This window comes from Cottoperca gobio, chromosome 13 (genome assembly GCF_900634415.1).
Source record: "Cottoperca gobio chromosome 13, fCotGob3.1, whole genome shotgun sequence".
Classification (NCBI taxonomy): Eukaryota; Metazoa; Chordata; class Actinopteri; order Perciformes; family Bovichtidae; genus Cottoperca; species Cottoperca gobio.
Genome location: NC_041367.1, coordinates 5,768,602 through 5,791,419, shown reverse-complemented (window position 1 = coordinate 5,791,419; position 22,818 = coordinate 5,768,602). Strand labels below are relative to the sequence as shown.

Below are 22,818 nucleotides of genomic sequence, written 5' to 3'. Positions count from 1 at the left end.
CACCCTGGCTGGTAATATATGCGGCCCTATTGTGGTGATTCAATGCACCGTGCAATAATGGGGGTAAGGAGGGGAACAAGGCTGTAGGGGAGCCATGACGAGATGTCCTCTGCCTCATGGTGTGCCCCCTACGCTAAGAAACGCACCAAAGACCACTCAGCGTCAACCAGACTCTTATCCCAGTTAAACAAAGTCCTTCTTCCATTGATATCTTGGTTGTTATTTTTCTCACTGGAGGAGCTGGCCAGAGACACGAGCCCAAGGACATACAAATGTGAAGACTCAATTTGGCTACACGGACAGGGACACTTTGCACAGTTTTTTTTCTGCTGACAGTTTGCGGCAAAAGTCTAAGTGGTCATATACACGTACATGTGTGGTGTTCCTCTGCACACACACACAGGACTGTGATAGCTCTGCTAAAGGCTCTGGTGTCTGAACAAAACCTAAGAAAAGTAGTCAACCACGATGAACTGAGGTGAGAACATTTTAATCTTTTGTAAAAAGTATCTTTAAACAAACGTTTGTAGTCACCTGGTAATATACAAACCATTATTAAGCAACATTTATTAAGTCTTCCTATAGAAATTACATTTATTTCACTGTGACGAAGGAGGAAGTTTGATGTGAAGCCAAGCTGTAGTTAATACTGTACTTGCATGCCTTAAGTTTGTTGACGGTGAAACCGAGCAAAACAGGAACCTAAAGTGAATCACAATACGAGTTAGACATTTGAAAAATGTTGCAATTCAAAATGTATTTAATAGTATGTGTACGAGTGTTAGATATTGCATCACTCCTGCAGAATGAGTGAAAGGAGGAGTCTTTGTGCTGTAAATTTAAGAGACCACGCCAATCAATTAAAGCTGCTATGCTGAATGCAGGTTGGCAGAGCAGAGGGAGCAGTTGTTTATAGGCCTCATGCTTTGTTTCGGTATGCCCTTGTCAAACTACGAGAACAAAAGCAAAGTATTGTATCTGAATAAAGATGACAAAGAACAATAGCTCAGCTCTGTAAAGACAAAGCTGAGAACACTGTAAGGGGAGTTTTTTGGGTGGGTTAAAGAGTTGGAGATGACATGGATGACTGGCACAGACTGATCAAATTAGCACGTTACATTAGCAAACAATAGGTGTTGGGTCAATGCATCTACACCCATGACTAAATCCTGACTCATTAAAGAACAGTTCAGCTCAGCAAAATTATTTATAAGATCTGGAATAACATTTACATTTAAAAGTTATCTTATGCTGACTGCCATGCATATTAAAAGGCCATGAAATTGGGTACAAGAGTGCAAAACCTATTTTATTTCATGCAGGTAGGATGAGACGTACTCACCCCATCTCCAGGACATGATGTCACAGGGCAGAGGAAGAATTTGGGAAGGGAGTGGAAAGCAGATGCACTGGTTTATTCTTGCTTACCTTCTTCTCCTGGCCTCACCATGCATGGGCTTCCTCCCCAACTTTTGGTCTCGAGTGTTAACACTGTCTTTGGACTCGCACACGCACCAGTACATCACAGAGCAGGCCATTCTCAATGTCACCCTGGAGACTCTGAGGGGCCTCAGAAAAGACCAGGGGAACCATGCAGAGGAGCAGGTGAGCTGATGTCAGGATATTTACTTTACGTTCAGTAGAAAAACTGTAAAATACCTACTTTCTCATTTTACACAAAGGGGTTAATGAGACATTTTTCTCCTGTGTTCATATTATATCTTATTCTAATTATAAAAATCCTATATCCCTCGTAGACCAGACTGGGCCGTGGCTTCTGGAGAGCTGTGGGAGAGGTGGTGAAGTCCAATGCGGCCATGGACTTCCTGAGCTCCACCAGGTCCGACCCGGTGTACCACTTTGATTCAGAGCGTGTGGACAGCGCCATGGAGATGTTACGGCAGTTCTGGGCTCAGACTCTGCTCTCAGTACGGGCCAAAGAGTATCAAAGTGCTCGTCACAGCTTGGGTCAGCTGTTCCACTCCTTGCAGGTACAAAGTGACACTTTAAAAGACGGGTCTGAGGCTGTATGGAGGAGGAGAACAGTTTGAGTTGATACCATGCTTCCAGTTGTTGGCCCTTTGTGGGACCATGAAGGATAATTATTGACTACAGAACTAACCTCATGGGACACCACATGTAATATCAACCGGCTGCCTGCATGTGCAGTTTAGTTTTTCTCCATTTACATTCTTCCACACTGGGCCAGCATGGGTTACTACTTTGTATGTTGCAATGGCTGAAGTGTTCCCATGACAATTACATCAATATGTGCTGGCGAATACTCAAGTAATTGCTTTGTGTTTCAAACTTGGGCTATACCAGGACTTCTACAGTCACAGTAACTGGGTTGAGATGGGCCAGCGCTTCATTTACCGCCACCTGCTGCAGCCAGAGGAGCCTGCCATCCCTGTGGCTGAAGGTAATTCTTCACATAATGCTTTTGTCTCCATTCAGTTTCTGACTGCAGATATTTGGACTCAAATGCAGACACACAGGCAAGTGAGGTTGAGTTAAACCTAGGATAACTATAGTGGCTCACCAGGGGAAAGGAATTTAGAAGAGGCAGCAAGCTAACTGGTTCTACAACCACACCAAAACATACAGTTGACATTCTGGCCACTCAACAATGGAAACTATGATTATGGAAAACAGGTGTGTTGGCAGGTGGATGAAGGAAAAACACTGAAAGCAACTAGTGGATAAGTGAGGCATGACTGGGTCAACACTTGTAGTCTAAAACTGTAATGTACTATATTAACTTTGTTTGTAAATTAGCTATAGTATACTCTTGGATACATTTCAATATGGGTACATACTCTTCAGTTTCTAGGAATTGAAAAATACCCTCAATTTGCAAAACTCTAGTGAGATAGCCAAGGTTAGGATAGGTCGTTGGGCAGCAAGTGTCGCGCGAGTTCTCAAATTGCGACCGTCAATTTGCACGAAACCTCAAAATAAAAGCCAACAATCTGAGTTAGAGCTGCAACGATTAGTTGATTAATCTATAAAATGATTGAAATTAAAATGAGCAACTTTTTCTATAATCATTACATTCACTGGTTCCAGGTTCTTAAATGTAACAATTTATTAATGTCATGTTCGCTATTTATTACAATAAACGGTTAATTCATTATTCGAGAAAATAATCGTCAGATTCATAGATAATGAAAATAATCGCAGCCTTAATTTTGGAGGTGTATCCAAGATTGATGGTCATCATGATTGTACAGTTGTATGTATGTCTAACATGTCATATATTTACCATAATAGTTAGGTAACATGCCAATATGTTTTTGACCAATACTACAGTAAAATTGTAACGCATCTGGACATAGAGCTATACAACACTGCTGTTGAGTGGTACCACTTTGTGTCCTTTAAAATGTTATACAACTAATTAAAATCTTTATTTCTACAGATGAGAACACATTTTATTTTATTGCAATGCGGCCAGTTACTGGTGTATTATCTATGTACATTACTTTGGTAAACTGAAAATACCATCTATTACCTTACAGTACCGTAGTACATGACCTTGAACCTGAAGGGATTTTATGCCATTAACATGTTGGCAGTCCCTCTAATAATGTCAATTATACAATAATAATCAGAGTAGTTGTAGTGAGAGATAGCTGATGCATACGGTACCAAAACATCACATAAGGAACTTGGTCTATTTTTTTTTACTTTAAGTTTACTACTGCAGTAATGCTTTGGAGCTTTAATAGGCATTAACAATACCAGACTCACGCCTCTTCCTTTCTGTCCACAGAAGACACTCCTACCTGTATGGAATGCTTCAGTGCCACCTGTCGAGACAACCTCCAACCCAGAATGACAAACACACAGCAAGACATCCAGCTGCTCACCACTGGCTACTTCAGCACTTTCCCTCCAAAACCTCACGGTATGTCTGAGAAAACTTAAAAACAGCTGCAGTCCTGCCAAAAAAGCTAATTTTTACATTTCAAACTCGTTCTGTAAAATGCACTCACTTTAATTTTCAGGCAAATGTAGTCATGGAGGTATTATGGACAGTAGCAGCCATATGGGGGCCAAAGGGGGCATCAACAAGGACAGCACCTCCCCTCTCTTCTCCCCTCACCATTATCTCCATGTGGAAGCTGCCAATTTGGCTACAGAGGCCACACTGAGTGTACTGAGAGACCTCAGAGACACCGTGGGCCATCAAACCTTCATTAGGTGGGTTTTGACGACTGTTTTAGGAGTAATACTTGTATTTCCCCAAAAGAGAAAACACTTTAACACTTTAATTGTTGTACTCAACTCGGAGTTGTTCAATTAAAACATATTATTTTACAATTTTCACCTGTTGAATGTCTTCCTTTGCCAGGCTCTTTAGTGTGAAGCAGATCCCTGCATTGGTGTTTGTCATGGACACCACAGGCAGCATGTTTGAGGAGATCACCGCCGCTCGCTTCAGGGCTCACTCCATCATCCAGAGCAGAGTCAGCAACCCTGGGCTCCCTGGCACTTATCTACTTGTGCCCTTCCATGACCCAGGTGGGGGCATAACAATCAGCTTACGTATTACAATAATAAATTGAGAGCTACTGTGACACTAAGACCTGGTTAAAAGAGGAAATTCAAAGAATGCGAGTGCCTCTTGAGAAGCACAAAGGGACGCACTATAAGGAAACTTAAATGTATGCTTCAACACAATTTATTAAGATAACCCTGTACCCCAAATACATCACAAGAAAACAAATGTAATGTCCACAAGCTGTGTCCATCTCAAAAAAGTCCTCCTTAACAAGGCTGCAGAATTCATCCAGAAATGTCCAAACAAACCACAAAGTGGAGTACATGTCCTTCCTTCAAAATTAAAAAATATGAAATCATGAAAAGCATTAAAAAAAAAAATCCCAAAAAGATCAAACTCACCAGATGTAGTATTGGGAATCCGGCCTTGGCTTGATTTCCAGTCCTCTGTTCAATAGTTATGATCCTCAAATCACCCGTGTTCACTTCAGATGGACGATGTACAACCATAAAGCTCTGGGCTAAAAGCTGCCCGGCTCCTACATTACTCCTCCATGTACCTCCACAAACAATTCCTTTCTCGCCACCCCAAACAATTCTCTTCCCTTTGTCCCCCCAAGCCCCGCCCCGCCCATCAGACTCTCTGCAAGAGTTAGTGTAGAAGATTGTTTCCCTGAAATGTTGAACTATTCCTTTTAAATATTTGTTTTATCAATAAAATGAAGCTCACAATCTAAATAGATCTGCTGTTATTTCTGCTTAAAAAGACAGCTGTTGCTTCCCATCTAACATGTCTACCTCCTGCACTCTGCAGAGGTAGGACCAGTGTATGAGACCGATGACCCAAACCAGTTCATGCAGCACATGGAGAACCTGATGGCGCTGGGAGGAGGAGACGAACCAGAGATGTGTCTCTCTGCCATTCAGGTGAATTTAGAAGCCGTTTCTTTTGTAACAGTGATCCGCTGTGTGAACATGTTGTGCAGTGTGAATATTACAAGCACATGTGGCAGCTAGTTTTCCCATTCTTCTGTGCGTTTTCAGCTGGCCCTCACTCACAGTCCACCACTGTCAGAGATCTTTGTGTTCACTGACGCCTCCCCTAAAGACACCCACTTGTTTGATGCGGTGAAGGCTCTCGCACTTGAGAAACAGAGCAAGGTAGGTTTTTAATCTTTAAGAAAGTTCCTCTCTAATAAAAGCAGCTGGAAAGTCTACATCTAAATAAAATACATATGAATGTTACATCTCCCACAATAAAGTTTCTCCTGATGACATTAACAATTCATGACAAGTGCAAGTGATTCATAAATTAGGAAGAAGTTATCTACGTTTGTAGATACTGATTATTTTTGCATGATTGCTTGAAATATGTAGAATTGCATTAAGTATATTACAGGTTTTTTATGATGAGTGCACCCTATTGTGTCTTACATATTTATTGTGGACAAAAACAGCGACAGCAATCAAACAAGTTGTATTTTAGCATGTTTTTTCCAATATTGCTACGGGCTGATTTCCCCACAGGTGACGTTTCTCATAACTGAAGACCCCAAGTACACATCAGAGAGGAAGAGGAGGAGGAGGAGGAGGAGGAGGAGGAGGGAAGCTTTGACCCCTGACCGTTTCTCTCTCTACTCTTCCCTGTCCTCCGTGTCAGGAGGACTAACAATATTCACCACCAACTCTGACATCCGCAGGGTCTCCACCATCGTGGAGGATAACACAGCCGCTGACAAGGTACAGCACCAACATTTTACAGTTTAACTAAATCAAAAGATGTTTTCAGGCAAAGAAGGCTTCACTGGTTACCAACGTTATTGACTTGTGACCACTTGCGAGTAGACATGGCTTTCAACTCCTCTGATCGCTTATGTATACTGATTGTGACCAGCAACAGTTTCCCTACTTTGATTTGAATGATCTCACAGACCTAAAGAGGCAAATTGATTCAGTAAAACAAAAAACTTATACTTTTCTATCGCAGATTTTGTTCTCCACCAATTTCTGTGAGTAATATCCGGCTCTTCAGCTGCTAAATGTTTCACAAATGTAGCGTACAGTGAGCTTCCTGGTGCAGTATAAAATGAGGTTGATGAGAGCAGTGAGAGAGAACTAACACGCTGTCTGTAAAACTAAAACAATGAGCTGAAAAACACAAAACATTTCCACAGCTGCAAGGTTTGGCAATGATTATCTGGCAGTGATGGATAATGTTCAGCACTGCCAAAGACACCTTTTACATGCACGTTGTCATGTTATCCAGTTTTATTATAGAGAAATGGATTGTAGATGATGTCTTTGAAGTGGAGACATGTTATTCATTGGGATCTCCAGTAGTTTTTGCCTTCCTACTCTGTTGCCTTCCTCCTACTGTTAAGATATTAAGGTCACTTGTTTCCCTCCTTCCTCCCTAGGTGACTCTCCTCCATGTAGAAAGTGACAAAGAGTCCTACCATTCCTTCAGGGTTGACAGCTCAGTAAAAAACATCACACTACACGTCACTGGCATCCTGACAGAGTGTATCCTTACCAGTCCAACAGGTGACTATGGGGCACAGCTATCAGCTGTATACATGTACGTGTATAAGATGTTGGAAGCTTTATCCAGGCAGCATTAGTTTTTATTTATTTTGGGAACCACCGTCTGTGAACTGCACTTTGTACTTGCTCATAAAGCCAATACTCTTCTTTGCAGTTGATAATAAAATAAGCCCAGATGTTCATCTTCCTCTCCTTGTTAGACCGAAGCCAGTCTCTGCTGAGCGAGGGAGGATCTCTGGCAGAGTTGGAGCGCTTCGAGGGTCTGTACCGCATCGGTCTGCTCTCTCCTATACAGCCAGGCCAGTGGAACCTCCAAGCCAAGAGTGACGGACACCTCACCTTCAATGTGATAGGTAAAAGAAAAAGAACATGTTGTACACATTAGTTATTAGCTAACTGCACTTGAACTGAGAGAAGAGATGAAGATTTGTCTTTTGATCTGCACCCTCAGGTGAAAGCAGTGTAGATTTCCTGTATTACTTTGCCACGGTAACTAATGAGACACACCCAGGTTTGGCCAGAGTGGAGGCAAGTCCAATAGCAGGTAAGAGATTGTGATTTCTTTCTAATATAATTAGTGATGTATCAGTGACAGCGCACAGTGAGTCTCACAACCAGAGACGTGACTGCCATTTAGCAAAAGTGACCTGTGTCTTATTTGATTTCTCAGGTGTTCCTGCGTTTCTGGTGCTGGCTGTGACAGGTCTGGCTCTAGACGAGGAGGCGTCTTTCAGTCATGTGACGCTGCTGGGAGCTGACGGGGAGAGCCTTCAGCAGGTGAAGCTGAACTCCTCCTCATCATCGTCCTTCTCTGTGGAGGAGCTGGTGGGACGGCTGGACTCAGTTCCCAGAGACCCCTTCTGTGTGCGACTAACAGGCCGAGACAGCAGAGGAAACAAGCTGGAGAGGGTTTCCACAGAAATGGTTCAGCCCACTCAGGTTCAGATTCAGGTAATCGCAATGATAAACGAGACATTTACTGTAATGTTGGACAGAATTTAAAATCTATATAACTTCAGTTCTGTTACTCAGTTGTTAAATATGCTTTATGGATGTTCATTTCTCAAAAGTAATACCTGTTGGATCATAAAGCAAAGAGGAACTTCATGTAATGTGGAAGGTGTCGCTCGTAGTGACAAACCCACGGAGCAATTATCACTCAGCTTTACGGAGCTAGTTCCCTTGTTTTGGTTTTATAGCCCACACCTTTACTGTTTTGGTTCATGCAGCAGATAAGTTAGCAACTAACAGGTGAACATTGTGGAGCATTTAGCAGCTAAAGAGCCAAAATGTCAAATTATGGTTTTTCCTTTTCCAACTTTCCATTCAAAACTCTGTGTTTGTGGATTTCGGGTTTATAAAATGTCACATTATTGGAACTCAAATCCACTGGCTCTTGTTGTGTTGTGATAATATTTCATAGTTTGTGTGTCTCTGTCTCTTCAGGTGTTGTCTGTCCCCCGCCTGGCACCTGGTCACAGCACGATGGTGGACTTTGACATCCTGAATCATGGCCCGGCCCGACTCTTCAGTCTGACGGCTGATGACGACTGTGGATATCTTCATAAGAGGGGACCTCACAGGTAGAGTAGAAATACCTTTTTTTTATATATATATATTGCACAGCCAAGAGTGGACAGTAAGACTGTTATTTTGCTTATTTTCTTAATTTGAACTACTGGGAACATTTCTGTCCCTCAGGTTCCATGTTGCAGAACAAGGGTCTTTCCGCGGTCAGGTGGACCTTCTCACTCCTGCCACAGCTCAGGCAGGAGCGACTGTCACCCTTACACTCACAGTGCGCGCTCTGGACTCTCCAGACTCAAATTACGCAGTGGCCTACTTGACTGTGATCCCTCCGGTGAGCATTAACTGGAAACTAATACGATATAGTTTCTTTGATTTATCTCCTGTGTTTTATTTTACCATTGTATCACTTCCTCTTTCTCTTGTAGGATCCTGACACGTCCCCACCATCCTGCTCCGCTGCACGAGTACAGTCTACCTGTCCTTCCGTTTGCAACGAGTCAAGCTGGAGCGTATCTCTAGTGGTGTCAGACAGGGGCCGCTCCGGCCTCGCCGCCCTGCAGCTACAGAAGGGTGAAGGCATTCTGACTTTATTCCACAGCCCCCCACCCACAGAGGAGAGCCTGGAAGAGTCCCAGCAACAGGCACACGGGGACAAGACAACCAGCGGAGGCCACCACCACCATCACCACCACAAAGCCAGATTAGAGAAAGGAGACGCCCCTTTGAATGTATCTGAATGGGTACCGGGATCATCTCAGCCACTGTGGGCGAGGTACACATCCAGTTGCTGCTCTGCTCAGGCTGAGCTGCTGGTGTGGGACACAGCTGGAAACATGAAGCGCTGCCATCTAACGTCTGGTCAGAAGACGCATCTAAGAGACACGAGAACAGAAACCAGTGGAGCCGGACGGATTACACTCACAGGCCTCTTGTTCTTGTTGTTAGGTCTGCTGTGGTCTTCTCTGCTTTAGCTCGATGGGATTACAGATGTTTTGCAGGTCAAACACTGGATACCAGCCGCCCACATAAAGAGCTGCACAAAAGAGAAACAAAAGGACAAAGAGATAAAACTGAAAAAACTAATTTAGTTTGAAATAAGTGCACTTAATGCAAAGAAAGATGTCTTTCTTAGTTGATGATTATGTGTTTGCCACTGTAATTTGTAAAGAAGGGGCACTGAATAAAACATTTATATTGTATTATTACTGTCAGTAACTTGAATTATTTGCAGTTGCAACTTCTGACATGTTAAGCCAGATCAAATGTTTCTAATACTATGATTTTACGAGTCACCCCAAGTCTAGTCTTGTACCATTTCTGCTATCATCGATGACTTTAAGTTAGAAAAGAAGAAAAAAGTCTTCCCTCCAGGCCACAGGTGAAGTTCGGACATCTTCCTCTAACACTTTAAAACTAATAAGCTTTAGATGCTCTGGTTGTTTTTTCCCCTTCTACCTCTGAATTAGCACCTGGAGTTTCCTGACATAAGGTTTTTAGAGGGTGTCTTCAGAATAGTTTAGGTCTGTCGTGCCCTTTTCACAGGCGCATGTCCTTAGCTCCTCCTTGACATGCTAAGGGTTCTTCCCGCCTCCCCTAGAACCTCATACATGGGTTGACCGGGGGCCGTACCTTCTCTGTCCGCTGCCTCCGCCTTTTTCCAAACATCTGAACTTTCACTGAACTATGACGTCATCTCTGCTCCTCCTCACTATGCAAATATGCATTTGTAGATGTTTCATAAACCAGACTGCGTATATTGACTATCATACATCATTGTAATTTTACACACTTTCATCTTATATGTTTGATATAAAGTACTCGCTGGATAAATACTACTTCAACAAAGTGACACATAGAGCAGTCATACCAAGGTGTTTGAATGTCTAATAGTAGCTGCTTGGATGTTTATAAATGTATATGCAGGAAGGAATAAACATGGTATGTCGCAGTTGTGCAACTTGTTGAATTTCAATTGACACATGCATCGCACGAGAACGTTTTGAGAAACCAATCTGCTGCGCTTCGCTTCAATTCCAGGACTTTCCTTTGCCTCAGAGTCCTTCAGGAAACATGTGAAGAAACACAAGTGTAATATTTGACCTGCACCACATATGTTTAATTTATATTTAACATCAGTTGTGAAAACAAGCAAGTTGGACTTTTGTAATCAGTTGTTTGTTTAGAGATTGAAATGCACTCTCAACCTGGAGGGAATTTACATTTCCACTGAGAATTGATTAACTGTTCGGGCAGTTGCTCATTACATGACACAAAATGTGCAGTGAATATAAAGGCAACGAAGAACTGGACACAAGCCACGCAGGGTAAGAAGGACGATTGAGCTCAGACTGAGCTTTCAGACTGACTTTGGGTATGACGAATAAAAAATGTGCAACAAAACACAAGCAAGAGGATGTGGAGGAGAGAGGACACTGGGGCAGTAAGGTGGAGTTTCTCCTGGCCGTGGCCGGAAATGTTGTCGGCCTGGGCAATGTTTGGAGGTTTCCTTACCTCTGCTACAAAAATGGAGGGGGTAAGCAAATATGGCGCTCATTACTTGTTACCTAAAATCTGTAGTACTGATAAATTGTTGTATACTTTGTAAATGCAGGTGCATTCCTGGTGCCATATCTGGTATTTGTGGTGATCTGTGGCGTACCCCTGTTCCTGCTGGAGACGACTATAGGCCAGTACACCCAGGAGGGCGGCATCACCTGCTGGAGGAAGCTATGCCCTCTGGCAGAAGGTATGTTCAGGACTTTATTGTAGATTAAGACTCACTGAAAACACTCTGGGTGATCAATTAGCTCCAGGAGTGGCTTGTAGTTTCATTATTGGATCCTTTTAAAGTTTATTTTTCAAGTTGAGGCAGTTCACTGTTTCATTGTGGTCATCACAAAGGTGCTCAAACACAACTTATGAGACACCTTTTTCCCTCAGAGCTCTGTCATGAATGTCAATACAGGGCAAACATTGACTAACAACTGCATGACCTCTGTGGGAAATATTAATCTTTAAACAAGGGAGGTGCAATGTTTCAGTTGTGTTGCTAAATGTTGCTTCCGTCAACGTGAAGACTACATGTTTGGAAAAAAGAGTCAGAAAGAAATGAGCTAACTGGATCTCTGCCCGCTCTTCATCTCTGCTTAAGGAAAGCAGCTTGAGGCTACATTAGCCAGTATTAGCATTACACAACGGGAAATCTCTAGCTTAAATGTCAGTGGTTGAGTTGCATTGTGGGTTATGTAGGCGCTAGGTTTTGATAAAGAAGGAAAATGCAAAAAACATGTCTGGTTGTGCTTCATTGGTTTGTATCCTTTTTTTTATTTTACTTTAAATGTGAAGTCCGACAATGTTATGGAAGCTGAATGCTACGTCCCTGAAGTGCTCTTTTAAAACTTTAAACTTTACCTCTGTCTGATTTTATTTTTATTGCAAAATATATCAACATGTTATAACAAAGAAACATTTCCATAATAGTTAGATTATATATATATATATCTTTATGGAAAGTCTCTCACAATGAGTAAGCAGTTTAAGTAATACTTTTGGTGAGTTGGGTTCCCGTAACCCTGACCGTTAAGCACTTGGGGTAATTATTAAATGAAGGAGGTCAGGAGGTTCATAATGTTTGTCTATAACTAAATGTGACCCTGCAGGTATCGGCTATGGTGGGCAGCTGATCCTCCTCTACAGCTGCATGACCTACATCATTATTCTGGCCTGGGCTTTGCTCTACCTGGTGTTCTCATTCAGCTCAGAGCTCCCCTGGGCCAGCTGCAACAACTACTGGAACACAGGTCAGATGGATTTTGTCACATACATTAAGATTGACTTACATTGCATTACATTAAAGTACTAACATTTGCATGATTGTACTGATGTTATGATAGCATTATCAACACTTCAGTGATTTTTGTGTCCCCGTTCAACGATTTACTTTTGCTCTTCCATAAAGTTGGTGGACTTGTGAGAGACAGATTTTAAAAAGGAAAAAAAAGGTGCCGAGATATCCTGACTTTTACCCCCTAATATGATTCAAGATTAAGAAACACTAGATCCTACAATCCCCATAATGCAACCGGATAGCGTCTTTCATTAGACGCCCCCTGCCTGGTAATCTTATAGACTCCACATCAATGGCTTGTTATGCAGACTGTTCGTTAGAAAATTGTAGTCTCAAGCCAAAATAGAGATAAACTTGGTGAAATGATCTGAGACTTTTGAAACTTTCCCTTTTAGAGCCACAGAAGACATTACACATCTGCATTGTCATTACTAGTATAATCTTTTTCTCTCTATCCTTTCAGATGACTGTGTAGAATTTTCAACACGAAATGAAACCATTGAAAGGACCAACCAGACTAACGTAACCTCTTCTGCAACAGAGTTCTGGGAGTATGTAGAAGAACAAACTAAGTCTCTAGGTTCTTGTAAATCTGCCAAAATGAGTCCTAATGAGTCTGTTTTTCCTTCTAGACGACGAGTGCTGGCTATTTCAGGGGGGATTGAGGAGATAGGCAGCATCAGGTGGGAGGTGCTGTTGTGCCTCATTGTAATGTGGATCACCTGTTACTTCTGTATATGGAAAGGGGTCAGGTCTACAGGAAAGGTATTTATTTTAATCCCTAATACTGTGATAAAAGTGTATACAGTATATTTCTAAATGTCTTAAACGGTGGTCTTTTTCTACAGGTGGTGTATTTCACTGCTACCTTCCCCTATCTGATGTTGGTAATTCTTTTGATCCGTGGGCTCTCTCTTCCTGGGGCTCTACAAGGAGTGCTCTTTTATCTTTTGCCTGAACCCTCACGACTCACAGACCCTCAGGTAGGATCAGCATGAGATCCTGTAGTGGTGCAGAGTTCATGGACACATTTACTCACCGTGGCTTTGTCGGAGCAGGTTTGGATGGAGGCTGGGGCTCAGATCTTCTTCTCATACAGCGTGGGTGTGGGCTCCTTGACGGTGTTGGGCAGCTACAACACCTACAACAACAACTGCTACAAGTAAGGATTTGTCAATGAGTGACTGACTCTGAAAACATTTCTGACAAATGGCAATAGCTACACAATCTATGAATTCATACGCACATGCTTTTTGTGTTTTGCAGAGACTGTCTGTGGCTGTGTTTGCTGAACAGTGGTACCAGTGTGGTAGCTGGGTTTGCAGTCTTCTCTGTGCTGGGATTCATGGCTCACGAGCAGGGTGTTCCCATCGCAGAAGTGGCCGAGTCAGGTAATGCAACCTCGTCTTCCTGCACTCATGTGTTACAGAGCATCGCACCATTCTGGCACCTTGTTACAGCCTAAGATTTTCTTTTTGTTAACCTACAATTTCAATATTGAACCCTTAAGCTAAAATGTTGATGTTGATGTTGTAACCACATGACATGTCATTATACAGTATTATTAGATGCACACCTCCTACACTCCCAATCAAGACTAGCTAGTCCACGACCATGGGGGAAAGTAACTGAGTAAATACACTTTAAAATTGCTTTAAGCTTTTCATTAAGATACATGTCTATTAAGTCACCTTTATTCACTAATTAAGTAACACAATGGGGATCGAGCCTATGGCCTAAGCGATGACAGTCTTGGTATTTGTAATAGTTTGTATCTCTGGGAAGTGAGATCCAAAAACACACCTGCAATTACCGCTTATCGCCATAGGTGCCGCAAAAGAGAAGAAAACGGAGATCTTTGAGATTGTAACTTTAAATAAAATGCTGAGGTACATAAACATATGAAGCTTATAACACATTGTTAAGATTAAACCATTGGTCCCCAATCATATGGCTTGCAAACAATAAAAAAGCAGTGTCTGGTTGGGGCTCTTTATCACATTCCAGATGTCCATCCAAACATTTCCCCTCTAAACTTTGTATAAGGTTTCATTCAGAAGAAACAGTTTAAGGCCCAAAAATGAAATCCAAATCTGAAGACAGAATTGTGTATGAGAACTTTGTTTGTTCCTTCTTCCTTCATCAATCATCCCTCAGATTTATCTTGTGACCCTTTGGAGCAGCCTGACCCCTCGGTATGAACCACAGGACTATACCGAACTGTTTGTAAAGTAATTCAAACTATAGCTCCTCGATCAGCTCCAGCTGTAAAATGCTGTTTCCACATTGATAAATCAGTATGAAGAATCTATTACTATCTAATGCATCAGTGACATTGTACTGCAGAACGAGTACTTATAAGCCTTCCACACCGGGTAATGTTCCTCGTCAGAAATCATGAATAAAAACTATAACTTATCACGACAATAAATCTGTCCCTTAGGCCCTGAGGTTTTCAGTTACAAAGATTCTTGCGGTTGCAATCTACATCCAGTTTTCTACAAATGTAATTTTCTTGAGACACACAAGAGATTTTCAGTACTGTTTGATGTACTTCCTTTAAAGCCCTTTGTGACTTCCAGTAACTTCCAGAGTTCCCTCCAGGAGGTTGTTGTTTATGTGTTACTTGATTGATGACATTTCCTCTGTATTTTGGCCCTGGATGCATATTACTTTGACTTTACAAAGTTATTGATGCTAAACTGGTTGAGCAACAAAGGCAGCTAGTAGACGGTGCCGAGACTTGTTGTGTTCCAGGTCCCGGCTTGGCGTTCATTGCGTACCCTCAGGCCGTAGCCATGATGCCTCTGCCCCAACTGTGGTCCATCTGTTTCTTTGTCATGCTCATTCTCTTGGGTCTGGACACACAAGTAAGATGCACTCTTGATGAACTCTTTGTGGAAGAACACATTCGCATTCGGAGATGTGCTCATTGTGCCTTTTCTCTGTACAGTTTGTTGCCATGGAGGTGGTGATGACATCCATCATAGACATGTTTCCCACAGTGATGCGCAGGGCCGGCCGGCGGGAACGATTCCTCCTCCTCTTCTGCCTCACATGCTTCGTCTGCCAGCTTGTCATGATCACTGAGGTCAGTATTTAGTGTTTTATCTACATTTGTTATTTACTAATCCAGTCTGGCAGTTTATTGCTGTCAAAATATATCATGATTTTGTTTTATCATCAAAACAAAATGCTTTCAGCCTATGACATTTTAATTATTACATCATTTACATTGATATATTAGACTTCCATGCATCTGAGGTTGACATTTAAATTAATAAATATATATCTTTGCTGTTGTCTCCAGGGAGGGATGTATGTGTTCCAGATGTTTGACTACTACGCTTGTAACGGAGCCTGCATCCTCTTTCTCTGCGTGTTTGAAACCCTGGCACTGGGATGGATATTTGGTAGGTATTTGGTCTCTTAATTTCTAAAAAATGCTGGATTGTACATTATTTTCTCAGACTTGAGAAAGCACAAACGTCTGATCTGCTGATCATGTAGTGATCCTGCAGTCTCTTCTACTCTGAAGGGGCAGAGCGGTTATATGGCATCATAAAGGACATGACAGGCGTGCACGCTAACCCGTACTTCAAAATCTGCTGGCTGTACCTCACACCGCTGGTCTCACTGGTGAGCCACTTTCATTGTTGCTGTTGTGAATATTGAATAACCGAACAGTCTATCCTCATGTACACAGTAGTGGACGAACTACCACCGTGTAGAAACACTCATTCAAGTCATGCATTCAAAATCTTTCTTAAGTAAAAGTAAGTAAATTTATTTAAAGTACAAAAAGAAAAAGTACTCATTCTGCACAATAATATGTTATAATGATTAACTACAGATTATTTGTTATTGTTTTCTCAGGGCGCTTTTATATGTTCTTTAGTTGAGTACCAGCCTCTGACCTTTAACCGCTGGTACGTGTACCCTACCTGGGCATACGTGTTGGGCTGGGTACTGGCCCTCTCCTCCATCCTGCTTGTGCCGGGATGTGCGCTGTACAAACTGGGAACTGGGACTGGGAACCTCACTCAGGTGGGACAACTGTGTGATTGATTGTGATAATTAATTCACTAAATAGTACAGTGTATATGTCCTATATGTGCCAATACATCTTTTATCCCCATACTCATATACTCTGTAGAAAAAAAGAAAGATTCTACAGACCAGTCATGTTACACATCCCATCTACAAGAGGAGTTGCAGTTGTTAGGATTATTATGATGCTATGTTTTGATAGATATTTACACATTTGCTTCAAATTATTGCTGAATTCTTCTCTCAATTTCTTAGCGCTTCCGTCATCTGTGCCGACCGGAGCACGACTGCTCACTGACTCAGAAGAGAGAAACTGAGCTGCAGCACATCGGAGGGGAAGATCTGCAACGACTCACTGCTAAACTGATGTGAAACATTAAATAATCCTCTTTGTCAACTTCATTTATGTGTCCGACAACTGAGATTGGGCACTGAGCGGGCGATTACAATCCAGTCGAGCAAGACTCGTGGAAATGGTTATCATAGTGTTGTTGAAATATTTGTCAAAGCAGCTTCCTCCTGCCAAACTGTTTCACTTACTCGAACTTAAGTTAAACTTAAGAGAAAACGTGATAATTAATTTAAGTCACAATCATCAAAAAAACATGTATAATGCAAATAATTTATCACCGTGTCTAAAATAAATAACTTATGTGCGAAATGCTGTTGATGTTTCAGAACATCCTGGAAATATATATTTAAAGGTCACTTTGTAGAAGCATGTTACCATAATTGGCTCAATTAGAAAATATTAATATGATACACTGACAGTCTATTCTTCACATATTGCTTTATTCAAATACCTTAAAATGTTAAAAAATAAACTTTAAACACATCAGAAATGTGTGCATTGCTGGCAGTGATGTCTGACATATTGCACAAGCACACAGAAAAAAATGAAAAATCACAGACGTAATAAGTAACCACTTGGGCAACATACTTTTATACTTAAACACAATCAAACTCTCAAAGCAAACTGTGCTCCATCTCCGACTGAAACAGAAGAACACATAACACCAACAGTTAGAGGCTCGTTGCAACAAAAAAAGAAGAATATCAAGAACGTAAAATCGGATTACAAAGCTGCTGCATGACAGGATTACTGATTATCTTGGAGACGCCGTGTTGAATTCATACATTCAGCGGATGATTTGCTTCCATTACTATAAGATGTGTGCTGCATATAAAATGAATATGATATGAGAACCTGTGATGATGTGAAAAAGGGGTTTTAAGGCTTTGTTGACGAGCATTTGGATAGAAGTCCTCGCAGCAGTCCAGTGTAGTGCAGTTTGTGATACAGGAGAGATTTGCTCTGCAGCATTGTGCGCACAGTTGTGCCTTAAGTGCTACAAGTGCCATTTCTCTGGCAGCCTTTAGTTTCAGCTGTGTTGTTAAAAAAAAAAAAAAGGAGGCACCAATCTTGGTTATCACCTTGTTTAGAGTGCTGGCTCTCCCTCTGGTGCAGCACGTCATGAGAAAACATTTATCTACCAGGAGATGGATTTGTGTCGTGACAGCGGAACAAACTGAACTGATAAAAACGTATACTGTAGTGCCACCTGTGTGATAAACACGTTTTTACTCTTCAGTGTGGTTCTCTAACGTCAGCGATGACATAAAGTGGTGCCTCGGGATTGCATTGTACTTGACTGACTTAATTGGGATACGCTTTCAGACACTTCATTCTGGGGAAGCACTTAAGGCAACTGGACACACAACTTGTACTGCAGCATAACCTTGAGATATTGTTGGATTCCCATTGACCTGGAGAGATATTTCTGCGCAATCCCTATAAAACTAGGTTTAAATAACTAGGGATGAACAAACAACCCATAATATCCACAAGTGAGCCCTGAGTACTCCCTCACACTTTAAAAAAGGCACTGAAGCTAACCGGTAGAACTGTCAGGAGACATAAAGATGACGTTCTCTGAGGATTTACCACCGGCCTCGAGCTGCCAGAATTCTCCTGAGTTTGGGTGCAGCATAGTGGTGAGAAGGCGAGACGCCGGCTCCTCTGAGCTCTCAGCAGCTAGTGGCCTGTTGACGTCACCTGCGGAAAGACTCGCCGGTTGACCGACAGAAGGTAGATGACACGGGAATTGTAAATTTTGCAGGATTTCCAGGTTGGGGTAGCTGCCGGACTCGGCCATAGCTCGGTGTAGATGTTCCCAGGCTGTGATGCCGCTCAGGTTGCAGCCGAGGTCGCTGGCAGCCTGGCACAGAAGCTCTGTGTGCTGGCGCAGCTGGGCAATGTTCTGCTCGGTGGCGTTGCTCTGGCGCAGCAGCTCCTTCGTGCGCAGTGTAATGTCCAAAAGACCTGATTGTCTGAGGATTTCTACTGTGTTGAGGAAGCGGCGGTTGCGAGTGCTGGTGGGGTTGTTTCTGTGAAGTCCTCTGCTTGGGAGGATGGAGGAGCTGGTGTACAGACTGGACCCAGATTTGGAGCCTTGGCTCGGGGAGACTGTAGTGGCACTGGAGGAGGACGGACCATCTCTGGTTGAAGAGGAACATGGCAGCCCATGGGTTAGGATTGCTGATTTGGGTTGCTCATAAAGCTGCTGCTCATCACTCTTAGGTTCTGTGCACTCCCTCTTGCTCAGATTCAGTGATTCATCATTTGAAGATTTATCAGGCGGCTTCTTGCTGGGGTGTGGCGCAATGCGGGGGTAGGAGTTGAGAATGGGCAGGTAAGTGCCAATTATTTTCTTCCTTGGGACGTTGGACTTCTGGGACACGGGATTGTGAAGGTCGAGGGTGGCCGGCGACAAGCTCGGCTGCTGGAGAAGGATCATATGGGCAGCACCAGAAGTGCCCGTTTCCCTGCTTCCATTTCTCTGGGGCAACTGACCTCTTTTCTGGATCATGTCCGGCTGGTGGGACAGGGAGAGAGAAGGAAGCAAGGACGAGAAAGATTAAACACTCAAATTAAAAAGGAGGGGTATGAGTTACATTTACTAGTGCAGTCAGAGATTCCTTGCTTTGTCGTTGGATCACATTGTAAGATGTTCTCTTGCGCCTTTTTGTTTTTGGCAGAAAACACTAAACTCCACTCACTTTACACTTTTTATACACGTTTCCCCCTTCAGCTCTCTACTTGCCTCAGTCCCTCATCCCCATCATTAATCAGCAGAGGAACATTGTGTATTCCTCACCTCACTGTCTGCGCCTACACTTAGCTGCTTAAGCACAATGTTGTTGATGATGTAGATGGGTGGGAGCTCGCGGCCTGCTGGCATCAGCGTAGGATTCCCAGGATTACCGAGGTCTTTGGTTCGACCTGGCTGTGAAGGTTCTGCATGCCCGCTGCCTTTGGACTGGCTTTTGTTGCTCCGCTGGTCGTCCACATCCGTCTGCTGCCAGTCTGAGCCGTCTGCAGAGAAGTTGAAGTAAACCAACACAATAACCTTCTCGTCACGATTTCATTTCAAATCCAAGTCCTACCCATTCATTAAGTACTGCACTCATTCGGCTTTTATAATCATCACTGCTCGGCCTGACTTTAAAGATTTATGGGAAATAGCCGTAGAGAATAAAACGTGGCAAATTGTCTTGCTGGTCACATTTTTGCCACATTTACTCACCAGAGTAGCCCGAGTCTTTTTCTGAACTGCAGCGGGAGCCCCTTCCACTGGAGTCGTTTGTGTCTTTAGTTTCACGTATTGCCATCAGCGTCATACTGTTGCTCTTATTTTTAGCATTCTTGCTGGATGCAGCACAAGGACTGTGCTCGCTCAAGCAAGGCTGGGCCTTCGGCATACTGGACCCTAATGAGAGAACACATGATATTTAGTCCGTCGCTCAATGCCAGACATTTGACGGCAGAAAATCAAAAAAAGGTTTTTGCTCTTATGAGACGGAGCACTGTGATGAACTGGTGACATCTCCAGGTTTTACACTGCATGTCACCTATTGCATGCTGGGATATGATCCATCCTCTAATGGGCATCTGTATAGAACATCTTCTTTTTGTAAAACAATTAAAAAAATATATACAAATGAATATTGCCATTGGCTTATAATTGTTTACAAAGTGAGATGTGTGCCCACATGTACACACATGGTGCCGATTGAATGCCAGGGTCATGTGTTGTTATGAGTACACAGAGTCTTAAAGAGCCTGTCAGTTATAAAATAAAATGTTGTAATTAAAGCCACCAGGCAGAGACATGGAGCAGTGTAAATTCATGTTTTACATGGTTAGGCTGGGGGGTTAAACATTAATTAAGTTGCATTTCTTTTCTCCCACGCAAATGTATGACAACTATCGATCTTAAAAGTTTAGCAGACCAAATGGAGCTCCACGTGTCCTCACATTTGTGGATGTCTTTTTTTAAAAATGGCAGAGAATTTTAATAAATGTGGGAGGATGGGCATCAAAACAAACAAATTATACAGTTTTAACAGATATACCGATCAATTTTGGGTTTATGTGTTTTAAACATGATTTAATACTCCTGTCCACACATGGTTCAAGCCATCTGATATTATATTGTACTCCTCAGCCAATACTTCCAGTTACAGAAACTTAACATACAATTAGTCAAGCAGTCATTGGATTTTTTATTGTTTTATCAAATTACGTGTGTGTGTGTGTGTGTGTGTGTGTTCCTGTGTCCTCCACAAGGAGTTGGATAGCATTACTATATATGATGGCCAAAGAACAGGTGGCTGAATCAGCTTGGGAAATGATCAACCACCTCTTATGGTTGACCCTGAATGACATAAAACACTTCTGTGTCTCCAAAAGGAATAGGGATGGTACTCTACAAGGACACACACACACACACACATCAACAATGCAGCCTCTTGATATTCACATGTCTGCTACAAAGGCTACACTGCAGCAGTGGAACAAATGTGCATGCAATTTATATTTTGACTTTTATAATCGCCTCCAGCTTCTCGTATCCCTTATTATAGAACATTTCCGCTCTCCTGGAAGTATGCATGTACTTTTTGTTTCGGTCATTTGTGTATGCTCGGTGCTTATGATTTTTTTTTTGGGGGGGGAGGCAGTGAAGGCAGCACACCTCGTGCTCAGATGAAACAGCGGCACCCCTCCTTCTTCCCCCTGTTATGTAACGCGCAACTTCAAGTCCTGTCCTGTCTCTAAAATACACTTCCTCTCACACTGACCACCGACACAAAAACACACAATATTGAAAGTGGCCGGTCGAAATTATGCGTCGTTAACAAGTCACGTGCTAGACGAAAAAGTTATGAAATAAAAAGAGCGAGCGCTTTGGAAAGGAAGGATTCACCTCTCAATCAAAAGCAAACACGTTTATTACATCTCAAATCTTCAATGGAAAACTTACCTTCAAATGTTAAACAGCCAATTATTTCCAATAACGTTTGTTTATCCGCTGACTTTTAAAAAGGTACCGAGCAACGCTAACCTGCAGTGTCATGTTTCAAATGTTATGCAACAGTTACAGCAAACATGATTCAGTTTCCTCTCTGTCACACATGCTGCGCGATACGACTACAGTGTATCGCGATAATGTCCGTCAAATTAGTCAGAATATTAAGAACATCAAGTACGATTAGTTTTAAAATAAAACCTTTAGTCTTCAGGTATTATCTTCAGGAGGAATACTTTGTGAACTACCTACTCGTCTAATAATATTCATAATTCAAAATGTTACAGGACTTACCTGAACGTGTGTCCCAACAGTGGTGACTTCCCCGCTTTTGTTTTGAAATCCTGGCGGCTTATTCTAGCTAGCTTGACGCCGCCCTTTGCTACTAAATGTTAAAGGATTTAAAAACATAATATCGAAATGTTATGTCATTCAAGCTTGTATTTAGGCACAACACAGGTAAAAAGTTCCCCACCGATGACACAGTAAAACATAAGGGGTGGGGGGGTGGGGGTAATGTTTCACGTTACCTCATTTGAACCCAAGGTAGACGTCTGAGGGACCTCCTACCAGACACAATAAAATGATCTCTCCGCGAGCTCAACGCCCATTGGTCGTGACACAACTACGACAGCTAATCAGAATTGAGAGCACGTGTAGCATCGAGCAAGTGTGCACTAAACAAAGGAGGCTCACTGCATGAGCTCATATTTGGGATAAAGATACAGAGGAAGACCCGTTTCAGCGGGAAAAGAGTCACAGTAGCTTGAATTGCAGTCTCGAGTCATGTTGTTGGGTTTTATTCCGTTGAACACACACTTGCACATGTTGCCTGCACGCAACACATGTATTACTGCTTACATGAATGAGCCTGCATACACACAACGGCACTGAGCTCATCTTATGCAATAGGTGTAAAACCAGTTTTATAATATGCAGGGTGTTTAAAATGTGCATTGTTTTCTTGACATT

General features: G+C 42.4%; 3 protein-coding genes across 6 annotated transcripts; 2 read left to right on the top strand and 1 right to left on the bottom strand.

Moving 5' to 3' along the window:
• The first annotated feature begins 400 nt into the window (after nucleotides 1-400).
• On the top strand, nucleotides 401-9,779 carry vwa7 (von Willebrand factor A domain containing 7). The gene is made up of 17 exons (XM_029445937.1): nucleotides 401-478; nucleotides 1,323-1,605; nucleotides 1,758-1,991; nucleotides 2,326-2,422; nucleotides 3,776-3,910; nucleotides 4,011-4,206; nucleotides 4,358-4,527; nucleotides 5,321-5,433; nucleotides 5,551-5,667; nucleotides 6,034-6,246; nucleotides 6,924-7,050; nucleotides 7,251-7,403; nucleotides 7,502-7,594; nucleotides 7,721-8,001; nucleotides 8,497-8,633; nucleotides 8,752-8,911; nucleotides 9,006-9,779. The coding sequence occupies exons 2-17, from the start codon at nucleotides 1,357-1,359 to the stop codon at nucleotides 9,549-9,551; spliced, it is 3,021 nt and encodes a 1,006-aa protein (XP_029301797.1). The 5' UTR covers nucleotides 401-478; nucleotides 1,323-1,356; the 3' UTR covers nucleotides 9,552-9,779.
• A 1,207-nt stretch (nucleotides 9,780-10,986) lies between these two features.
• Nucleotides 10,987-16,849, top strand: LOC115017760 (sodium- and chloride-dependent GABA transporter 2-like). Its single transcript, XM_029446449.1, has 14 exons — nucleotides 10,987-11,113; nucleotides 11,192-11,326; nucleotides 12,240-12,380; nucleotides 12,891-12,978; nucleotides 13,060-13,192; nucleotides 13,276-13,410; nucleotides 13,486-13,589; nucleotides 13,694-13,818; nucleotides 15,185-15,297; nucleotides 15,381-15,518; nucleotides 15,738-15,840; nucleotides 15,966-16,066; nucleotides 16,304-16,474; nucleotides 16,733-16,849. Exons 3-14 carry the CDS (start codon nucleotides 12,281-12,283, stop codon nucleotides 16,847-16,849), a joined length of 1,428 nt encoding a protein of 475 aa, XP_029302309.1. The 5' UTR covers nucleotides 10,987-11,113; nucleotides 11,192-11,326; nucleotides 12,240-12,280.
• Nucleotides 16,850-17,250: 401 nt separating this feature from the next.
• On the bottom strand, nucleotides 17,251-22,415 carry LOC115017328 (CLOCK-interacting pacemaker). 4 transcript variants are annotated; one of them, XM_029445650.1, is made up of 5 exons: nucleotides 22,377-22,415; nucleotides 22,141-22,231; nucleotides 20,065-20,247; nucleotides 19,636-19,853; nucleotides 17,251-19,353 (listed from the first exon to the last, which is right to left on the bottom strand). In XM_029445650.1, the coding sequence occupies exons 3-5, from the start codon at nucleotides 20,237-20,239 to the stop codon at nucleotides 18,370-18,372; spliced, it is 1,377 nt and encodes a 458-aa protein (XP_029301510.1). In that variant the 5' UTR covers nucleotides 20,240-20,247; nucleotides 22,141-22,231; nucleotides 22,377-22,415; the 3' UTR covers nucleotides 17,251-18,369. The 4 variants fall into 4 exon arrangements, with proteins under 4 accessions (XP_029301510.1, XP_029301513.1, XP_029301509.1 ...); XM_029445653.1 differs by lacking the exon at nucleotides 22,377-22,415 and having other exon boundaries at nucleotides 17,251-17,470; nucleotides 18,423-19,353; nucleotides 22,141-22,335; XM_029445649.1 differs by lacking the exon at nucleotides 22,377-22,415 and having other exon boundaries at nucleotides 22,141-22,335.
• Between the last annotated feature and the right edge of the window lie 403 nt (nucleotides 22,416-22,818).